Source organism: Leishmania braziliensis (assembly GCF_000002845.2).
Source record: "Leishmania braziliensis MHOM/BR/75/M2904 contig, possible fusion of chromosomes 20 and 34".
NCBI classification, from domain to species: Eukaryota; Euglenozoa; class Kinetoplastea; order Trypanosomatida; family Trypanosomatidae; genus Leishmania; species Leishmania braziliensis.
This window is the reverse complement of record NC_017948.1, coordinates 432,501-442,589: the sequence shown is the minus strand read 5'-3', so window position 1 is coordinate 442,589 and position 10,089 is coordinate 432,501. Positions and strand designations below refer to the sequence as shown.

Below are 10,089 nucleotides of genomic sequence, written 5' to 3'. Positions count from 1 at the left end.
GACAGAGGGAGAGGTAAGAGGAGAGGAAGAGTACGAAGGAGTGGAAGGAAGTAGATGCGTACATTGTCATCTCTAAGCGAGCAAAGCGATAAGTACAGTCCACTTCTTCCAGAAAGTGCTGACACTAGCAGTGGCTCTGTCGTGTAAAAGAAAAAAACTATCCCCAGGCTCGGTGGGGCAGAAGGAGCACCGGGGAGAGGCAAGCAAGTTCAGCAGCAGACGCCTCTTCTACCTCCTTCCCTCCCTACAAGAAATGAGCGCATCGCCTGAGGGGGGCCGCAGGGTCGCTGGGGCACATCCAAATGCAGCCATACACGGAGAGAGAGGCTACTTGCTTTTCGTCCATGGGAACCATTGCGTATACTCGGCGATTTTTCGTTTGGGGCTGCCTACTCGCTCTTCGGTTTTCTGAGTGACGAATTGCTCTCGAACGAAGAAATGCAGGGAGAAGAAAAAAGACCACCGTTTGAGAGAGAGAGAAACAGTCAATCAAGTCGACAAAACGAAGAGGAAAACTAAAATCACAGATGGAGATAGGGAGAAAGAGCGGCAGCTGTGCCGCACGAGAAACAGACACTCGCCTTGTGCGTGAGAGAGGGGCACAGACATATATACAAGGGAAAGGAGCGCACAGTGTACTATATAGAGCGAGACACACTCAGGGAAAACGTAGGAGAGAGAGGGAGAGAAGGGTCAACATATACTAAGGCGCACCCAGAGACACGTAGGCACATGTGTAGACGGGGAAAGAGGGGGCAGTTCACAAAGAAAAAGAGAAATATGGTGGATGCGCCTCCTCATGAGAAGGGCTCCGAACACAGCAAGGAAAAAAAAACAGCAGCGCCATTCACCACACCACTTTCGCCTTTAGAAGGAAAGTTAATCATCGGAGGGGGGGGGCGCTACAGGAGAAGAGAAAAAAGAGGAAGACAATAAAGAGTACCAACAGAGAAAAGTAAGTGTGAGGAAGAAAAAGAAGTTTGTGGCGAACACATAAACATGAATGAAAATGGGGAAAAAGAGGGGGGTGGATTCCAGCACGATGTCACATAGTAGAAGCACACGCACACGCACATCATGAAAAGCGGGAAGGAAAAGAGGGAAAGGGTATTGTTGCAGACCACAAGAATCTCCTTCAACGCTTCCAGATGCCCCACACCGTGTGATCACCGCCTCCACACCCACGATCGGACCCTATCCCCATTCTCCGCTCCGTGCTCTGGCATACACACAAAATCGCTGAAGATGTACATGAAGACAAGTGAAACACAGGCGAAAAGAAAGGGAAAATTCAGAGAGAACGAAAGTGAGAAAGTCTCTTCGTTTTCCTGCTTTTTGGCTTTTGCTTGTCACGTTACCCTCTATCCAACCGCTCCACAAATATGCATCCTCTCTTTCTTTGCCGTGTGTCTGGGCAGGTCCTGTTCATTCTTTTCTTCCTCCAAAACTACCTCCGTGCTTCGTGCTAAACCTCAACTTGAACGTCGAAAAGGCGCACACGAAAACAAGACATGAACGCATCTGCACAAGTCATTCTATCAGTTGCTTTACTATCCCGAGGCCTCAGATTGACCTCTCCTCAGAGGGGTCAATCTCCCGCCGCCTCCAGAACGTCGCCAAAACCGAAAGAGTACAGCGAAAGTTAAGAAGGTGCAAGGGAACGATGTGTATCTGTTGGAGCGAGAGAGGAGGAGGAGGAGGAGAGACACGAAACCCCCCAAAGCAGCGAGTGGAACAAAACGACAAAGGCACAAAAAAAAAGGAAAGGAAAATGATGAGGCTGTGCACAGTCAAAGAGAGAAAGAGAGACATAGGCGATGCGTCACACACGGACATACACAATCAAAGGCTTAAAGTATGAAGACATAAAAAAGCCGAAAACAAGACATGTGAATTGAGGAAAGGCCAAAGGGGAAAAAAGAAGCTGAGAGTTCAGCAATGTAAACAGGCGCAGAGACAACGGAGAAAAACGGTGAGAAATGAGAAGCGGATAACGGCGGCAAACAACATGGGAAGAAAACAGTAAACTGCGATTGCAAGGTGAAAAGAACGAGTAGTGGTGCAGGGGACACAACGCGACATACACGAAGAAGCCGCACGCACTCACTCACACACACATCACGACCTCAACTTGCATTGACTGAAAGGGAAAAAATAAGCGAGGGCCCTCGTTCTCACGCGCGCACACCGCTCTCGTTGTGAATTATGCACACGCATTCACAGCTGCAGCGTGGGAGGTGGGTCGGAGAGGGAGAGAGGAAGCAGCAAAACCCGTTTTTTTTTTTAAAGACGATGAGAAGAGAAAAGGCATCGCAACTTCCCTCGAAGCAAACAACAACAACCGCAACAACAATGAAGAGGCACAGAAAAAAAAGAGGTGCCGAAAGGGGGAACGCAAAGTAGGGAGAGAGAGGCGCAGCCACGAAAAGAGAAAAGATGAAGGCTCTTTCCCTCCCTTCCTTGGTACAACGAAATGAACGCCACGCCAACCAGGCGTAATAGAGACATATGCGTACACCCACGCACACGCGCATCACTACGCAATAATAATAATAATAAAACGAATAAAAATGACACAAATGCAAGTAAGACAGAGACAGCCCTGCCACAACTGAAAGAAAGAAAGAGTGACAAAGGCCGAGGGAAAGCACTCGGAGAATGGAAAAAAAAAAGTACGTGAACTATGTAGAGGCAAGGCCTGCGCAAAAGAGAAAAAGACGGGGGCGCACAGTTCTCCATCTGCTGCCAGAACCTCGCACGCTCCCCTTTGCCCTAGGGCACGAGAAAAAGGGAAGAGCAGTACAAACGCGACGCAAGCAAAAGCAAGAAACTCTGATACTGGCTGGGGGCACCCAGAGGAAGAGGAAGAGTGGGAAACGAAGCGGTAGCGCAAGTGCCGGCAGGTAGAGGAGATGGAGACTGAATGTGAGGGAAAAGAGATGAGGCTTGCGCTTTGTCACTCACAATCGTCGCCGCCACCGTCACTACAACCCCTTCGTTGTATCTCTGCGCAAACATGTGCAAGTGCGAGCAGTAGAAAGAAGCGAAAGACATCAGCTATCTCAAGCAAGGTGGGTGTTAGTCGTCAGAAGTCTGGATGATCGTACCCACGTAGATGTCAGGGAAGAACTGCTTCGGGCCCTTTGCCTGGAACTCCGTCTCCGTCGCCACCGTCTCGCAGTTGAACTTCTGGAAGTTGTCGAAGATGCGGTTCTCCGGAGCGAGGGCGCGGAAAGCCACGCGGACCTCGCTCGTCTCCTTGCCGATCTCGTACGGGCACAGTAGGCCTAGCGTGAAGGGAAGCTTGGCGAACTGGCTCATGGCACGCGGCACCACGAGGTACGGCGAGTTCTCCGGTGTGAATTCGTAGAACATGCTCACATCACGACTCTGCAGGAATGCGTACTCAGGCGACGGGTGGTCATTATCGAAGCCGCTGTTCATGTCCACGCGCATCGGCCCCATCGCCCCCATGCCGTGGGCCACGCTAATCATGATCGGCGCGTTCTCGCCCTTGTCGGTGCCGCGCTTGTCATCCTGGGAGAGAATAATGTTGATCACCATCGGACGCCTAACAGATATCTCCATGCATGTCGTCGGCACGTTCTGGAAGAAGGTGCCGCGGATGCGGTAGTCGTACATGGGACTCTGAATGAAACACACGCCGCAGCCGACAAAGTAGTCCTGCATGTCGGGCCACTCCATGAAAAAGGTCCCGTCATCGGCGCTGTCAAAATGGAAGTAGTCCGCTACCTCCGTGTACTTCTTCCAGTTCGCGTCACGCTTGTTCCACGGCCCATTCCAGTCCGACGCGGTCTGCGACCACGGGTTGCGCAAGTGCAGGAGGCGCAGGTCATACTTCTCGAAGTAGCCCACGCGAATCACGGAGTAGGTGTGCCCCAACAGCAGGTTGGCCTTCTCGTATGCACGCTCCGCCTGCGTGGAGGTACCGCAGCTGATGGCGCCGCGAGCCGTCATGATGGCCTCGCGGGTCGGCGTGGTGAACGCGATCTGGTAGCCCAGGTTACTGTAGTTCTTGAGGTGCGTAAACAGCTCGTAGGTCTCGTTGATAGTGGACTCCACAAACGCGTTATCGAAGGAGGAGCACGGGAATCCGGACATGTCCTGCAGCGCGTGCAGGGGGTCTCCAGCGACGATGAAGCCGTAGCCACCAAAGATCTTTGCGTACGCCTTCTCGAGAATGGAGGGCCACAGCTCGGCCGGATCGCCTTTGGAGCGGGCAAACTTTGGCCGACCGCCGGCCACCGGCAGGTAGTCGTCGACAATCACGCTCGTCCACCAGCCATTCTTGTTCAGCGTCACACGGTAGATGCCGCACTCGCGTTCCTTCTGTCCTTGCTCCACACTCTCAGGGTGGCGAAAGATATCACGAATCTTGTCTGGATACTCAGACAACACTCCCATCGCGCCTGTCAGCCACGAGTCACCCAAATCACCCTCGTCCAGGTTGGACGGGTGCACGCCGTTGCGGAACAGGCGCGCCTGCCGGGCGTTCTCGTCAGATAGGAACATGCCCGGACGCTCCCAGGGTAGCACCTTCAGCTTCATGAGAGAGCCGATCTGCAGCGATTTCTGTTCCGGGGGGAAGAAGAAGTCGACAAACTTGATTTTGTTCTGCACGCACGTGCGAACCATGTCATCAATCGTGGCAGCCTTGTCCACGGCGTTGTACAGAGTCGCCGTTTCCTGCTTGATGAACTCGTAGTCTTGGCGAGCCATGTCTTTGAGGTAATCCTCGGACAGCGGCAGAGCACGAATGTTGCTAGTGAAGCCATTTGTCTGGCCCTCAACAAACAGCTCCGTCTCCATTGGGTACACCGTCACGGTGGCGCGGTAGGAGCCGTTCTCCAGCTTCTCCATCTTTGTATTCTCAAGTGCGCGCAGGGCGGAGTTGCAGCCAAACACAAACTCCACCCTCATCTGCGTGTGGGTCGTGTCGTTGTAAAAAGACCAGCGGTTGTTGTTTTTCTCCACAATGCGGAAGAGAAGGCCGTCGTCAAAGCACGGAGTTGCATCTCCCTTGTACACCGGCTCACCGTATCGGTAGTCCCTGGGCCCGTACTTTTTCTGTACGACAGAGCCCTCGTCGAACTCGTCCACCTTGCCGCTCTTGGCAATCATCGACATCGTGATTTTTTCTATGTACAAGGAATATGATGAGATGTAAAGGGAAAAAAAAAGTATAAGAAGGTTTGATGAAGAAAATACTGTTTGAAACACAGCAGCTGCTTCAAGGAACTATGAATCCCAGACAAGCACGCACGGCAGCAAGGGCCTTTTGCTAAGGAAGGGTAGTCAGCTGTGAGGGCTGGTGTGCAACAAAAAAAATGCCGAAACGCAAGAAGCGCAAACAGGAAGACAAGAGAACAACTCTTCTTTGCGTGTGAAAAGAAACTGCACAAGGGATACAGGAGAGAAAAACACCAGTGCAGCTACGCCCTCTAGTTCAACGACAAAAAAGACAACAGCGTTCAGATCACGAAAACGATGGATGTTATGTACGAGGTGAAAGGTAGAGACGGCGTTGCCATATGACGCCACACGGTTACACGAATAGTGAGGAAGAAGTGGCATGAAGACAGGAATGGGGGAGTACAAAGAGTAAATGCACGGAAGGAGATAAGGACGAGTGTGGAAAGCAGCGAGGGGGCGAGGCTGCGATAGAGAAAAGGCAAAAACATCCACTGGGTGTGTTGAGGCGCAGGCACTGTCCAATGTGCGGGACAGAGACACACACCCAAAGGGAAGATGGGCGAGCTCAACGCCCTCGATCAGAGATCATCCTGAGCACTTTGTGAGATCCACGACCCACAACGACACCGAGACCCAGTCGTGTTTTTTTGTTGTTGCTTCGCGTCGTTGTACATCCGATGCGCGTTTGCCAACATTGCCACCTCAGCAATGTGTGCTCTTTTTTTTCGACTTGGCTGCTCTGCACACGGCTCATACTCATAGAGTGCGAGGAAGGAAGGAAGGAAAGGGGGGAACGTATCAGTATTTTCGCGTGTATAAATACATGCCAGGAACGTATTTTGGGAGACAGAGAAGAACAAGGAGAATGCCCTGTTCTCTAATGAACTTAAAAAAAGGAAGAAAAGAGGTGAATCCGACTGAGATGCATAAGAGAAAGACAGTAAAGGCAAGCAAAGAGCTAGAGGCAGAGCAAAGTGCTCCGCCTTGAGGTAGAGGAAACACGGCATGGCTGGCAACCTCCTCTTTGTCATTCGCATATATGTGCACATAATAGAGATCAGGGTCAGAAGGGAAGGAATCGAGCATAAGCATAAAAAGAAAAAGAAACGAATACCGCACGGTGAATGAGTAACGATGTCGGTGGGAAAGGGGGATAAAAATACTCATAAAAAAAAAATAAAACACAGATAGTAAAACAAAAACAAAAGTAGAAGTAAAGCGAGGGAGAAGAGGCGGTGTGCTGGCGGACATCGAGTGGGTGTATGGCTTCAAAGCGGCGCCTCTATTCCCTTTTCTTTTTTTACTTCCTTGATATTGGTGCAGGCTTGGGAGGCAGCGGTGGGAGGAGGAATTCAGAAAAGAAGGGCTTGCTCGCGTGAGGCACTCATCGCAAGACCTTTGTTCTCGCAAAGTCGAGTCCGTCACTTTTATTGCGGTGCAGAAGAATGAGAGGAAAGAAAAAAGAGAAATCGAAGACATCCTGCGTGGCGCACGCTCACGAGGCATCAAAGAACAAGAAACGGGAAAAATGCCCAGTCGGCCTCTACATAATCGTGGGCTTGTTGTCAGGTAATAAGAAAATGCAGAAAGGTATTGACAGCACTTACAAGAAGGAAAGAAGCGATGTCCAATTGATATGTCTTAGACCCAAAAAGGTACGATGGTGAAAAAGATAGAGAGACCTCAACCGAAAAAAAAAGACGCCCAACCCCTCTGCCAGGTGCTCCATCTGAGATCTCCACCCAGCGGCCATCGAGAGAGACAGCGAATGCGAGACACAAAGGCAGATAAAATCGAGCAAACAAACAGCGCTGAAAGAGCCGCCGGTCGATATATCATTGGCACAAAAAAAGGCCCAAACTTCATGAAGGTCACACATTTGGTGCTACAAACCTCGTGCAAGGAGCACAAAGAAGGCAAAGAAAAGCTCTGCTGACATCGTCACCATTGGCAGCTGCCAATAATTAAAGCACAAAATGTCTTGACAAATCGCTATGGTGAGGTGCGCGTCCGAAAACACCTCGGACGTCAAGTGAAAGGCACAGAGATGACAGAGCATCACAAAGGGCACTCACACCTCTCATCCGAAAGAAAAAAGGAGCAGTAAGCTCGAGTTTGAAAAGAATAGGGGAAGTTACTCCTGTGTCCGAAGAAGAGCACCAACGAAAATAGGTCAGCAGCACGTTTGTCTAAGCACAGGTAGCCAACAGGGGGCACGCTAGCATAACCAAACGGATTTTTGCACGAAAACAAAGACTGCGTTGCGGGCAGCAGTTGAAAGGCGTCATTAATACCGCAAAGGAGGTGACACGTTCTCCTGAGAGAACCACCCAGCTTAACATCACTTCTCCCCCAGTCCCACAACAAAAGCTTAAGCATGCAACTCTGCTCACTCATCTCTCATTACCACTCAGCGCACAAGCGTCACGGTTCAGTCTTCCTCACAGTTTTGTAAAATACAACACTGGCCATACCTTTAGCCTACTCCTCGGCTGCCCAACTCACAACGCTCAGAACTCTCTTGCCGTACCAAGTCGTTTTTCAGAAGCCCTCCTCCTGCTCAGTGAGTTACTAACACCCCCAACTACAGCAGCTCCTCCCCCATCTGCGTCATCGGGAAGCCCTCCCCTGGCGCGCGCTTTTGGTACTGTACCGGCTGCTCCACCTCCATCAGCTCCGGCTCGAACTTCGGGAAGTTCTCAAACACGCGGTTGCCGGCGTCCAGGCGCTTGAACATCACGCTTACGTCGCCGTTGCCAACCTCCTTGTTGCAGATCATCCCCAGCACGTACGGTACAGGCTCAATCGGGTCATCCAAGGGCATGATGCGCGGCACGACAATGTACTTCCCAACGTCCAGCTTGTGGATCAGCGAGATGTCGCGCGCCTGCAGGAACGTCCACTTGTCCGACGTCGGCCGCGCGCCGTTCGCCGAGGAGTTCATCACGACCTTGTACATGTCGCCCTCCACGGGCTCCGCAATGCTGATCATCACAGGCTTGTACTCCGACGCGTTCACCTGGCACCGCCTGTCGTCCTGCGAAATCACAAACGTGAACCACGCAGGCGACTGCACCTCGATCTCCAGCACAGCAGACGGCACGCCGTCCGTGAACACGCAATTCATGCGGTAGTCGTACCCCGGCTGGTGCGTGAAGCACACGCCGCCACCGTTGAAGTACTTCTGCACGTCCTTCCACGACATCCAGAACGTCCCGTCCGCCTTCTGGAAATTGCACTCCTCCGCAATGTCCGGGTCTCGTCCCACTTCGTGGTATTGGTGTCCAGCACGGTTCAAAACAGGCGGGGCCCCAGGGTTCAAGGAAGAACTACCTTTTATTTTCACATGGACTTTTCCACTTCTTCCACGGGGGGCGTGTTTTTGTTTATTCATGTAACCATGACCTATGACCTCTTCACGTAGTCAATTTTTTTTTTTTTTTCGCGTTTGCGTTCGGTAGTGTACGTGAGATAAGAGGCACGCCCGAAAAAAGAAAATAGATTTGAGTGGGGCAATATATCTAGTCATTGTGTTTGCTTCCTTTCTAACTGCCAATGATGTTACTTTGTCGGTACTCTTCGCAAAATGTAGGCCTCGTACGCTTTTTTACTCTGTTCACAATACGACAAAACAATTTCAAATATAAGAGGAATCAGCACAGTGGAAAATGCGCGCGCCTGCAGGTGCACACACATACTCAGAGACCTCCGCATACAAACGTATGAGCGGGAAAGGGAAAATAGATGAAAGTAAGGGAAAACTCATAACATCACGAAACCAAAGAAAGGGGAGAAAAACAAGAAAAGGTATCAAGAAAATAAATCAACCATCTTCCTGTTGGAACAAAAAGGTGTGCGTCCCGTCAGGCAAACACTTAGCCCTCCACTCGAAAGCTCGTGTAGTCCTCTATTCGCATTACATTCTTCCTTCTGTGTCGTCATAACACACTCTCTGGTACTTCCGTCTCTGCCTTTCCACCGCGTGGAGAAACTGGGGAAGAGCTCTCCAAACACATGAGGAAACCAGTTTGAATAGCGAGAGAGGGACAACTAAAAGAATGTGCGCATACGGTAAAGAAAAGGCGAGATAGAATAACACATTAGTTGGGAGTGCATGCACCTGGATGTGCATTGTGAAGGGCTATCGTGCGTCTCGTTTGTTCGTTCTTTTTCTCTTCATCCCTTTTCCAGTTCAATTCAGTGGCGAGAAAAAAGAGTATAGAACGAGATCCACCCCTTCACGGAGAGCTCGAGGAAAAAGAATCAACGGCAGCTGCATCGCCTCACTGAGGGATATGTCGATGACATTTTTCCGGGCTTTTTCTTTGAGGGAACAAAGAAGAGCGGAAGAGTAGTACTTGCGCTTCTTGAGCTTCTCTGTTCTCTACGCTCTCCAAGTGTAGAAAAAACCTTCTGAGGAACAAAGGAAGAGGAAACAAACAAATTTGATGTTTGCAAAAGAGGACAAACAAAAAAGGGCGTAGAGGACAACAAAGCGAAACGAGAATAATGAAGAAAAGAGGAAAAAAAAACCCAAAGAGAAAGAATGGGGCAAAATATAGGGAAAAATAGCAAGGAAACAGAAGAACTGACACTCTAAATCAAAACAAACATTTGGGAAGGATAAAGTGAGGAGGATAGGGAGACTAGAAAACAACAACCGCAACGTCTAAAGCAAGTGCACTGCGACTGAGAGACGAATTCGAGACGCATCAACAACACTTGGTATCGGTGTTGCCGTCATAATTCACTGACTATTTAAACAGCCGTATTGCTCTTTTTGTGCGTATAGTCCTGCGGCGCGCGAACACTAGTAAACGAACGCTAGCTGTACACGCCTCGAGGGGGGAAGAGTGGGGACAAAAATCGAACACA

General features: G+C 50.5%; 2 protein-coding genes across 2 annotated transcripts; both read right to left on the bottom strand.

The window, feature by feature from the left end:
• Nucleotides 1-3,078: 3,078 nt before the first annotated feature.
• Nucleotides 3,079-5,142, bottom strand: LBRM_20_5400 (putative calpain-like cysteine peptidase; the record flags this gene model as incomplete). The annotated part of the gene is made up of 1 exon (XM_003723041.1): nucleotides 3,079-5,142. The coding sequence occupies one exon, from the start codon at nucleotides 5,140-5,142 to the stop codon at nucleotides 3,079-3,081; it is 2,064 nt and encodes a 687-aa protein (XP_003723089.1).
• A 2,656-nt stretch (nucleotides 5,143-7,798) lies between these two features.
• Nucleotides 7,799-8,419, bottom strand: LBRM_20_5390 (putative calpain-like cysteine peptidase; the record flags this gene model as incomplete). The annotated part of the gene is made up of 1 exon (XM_003723040.1): nucleotides 7,799-8,419. One exon carries the CDS (start codon nucleotides 8,417-8,419, stop codon nucleotides 7,799-7,801), a length of 621 nt encoding a protein of 206 aa, XP_003723088.1.
• Nucleotides 8,420-10,089: the final 1,670 nt, after the last annotated feature.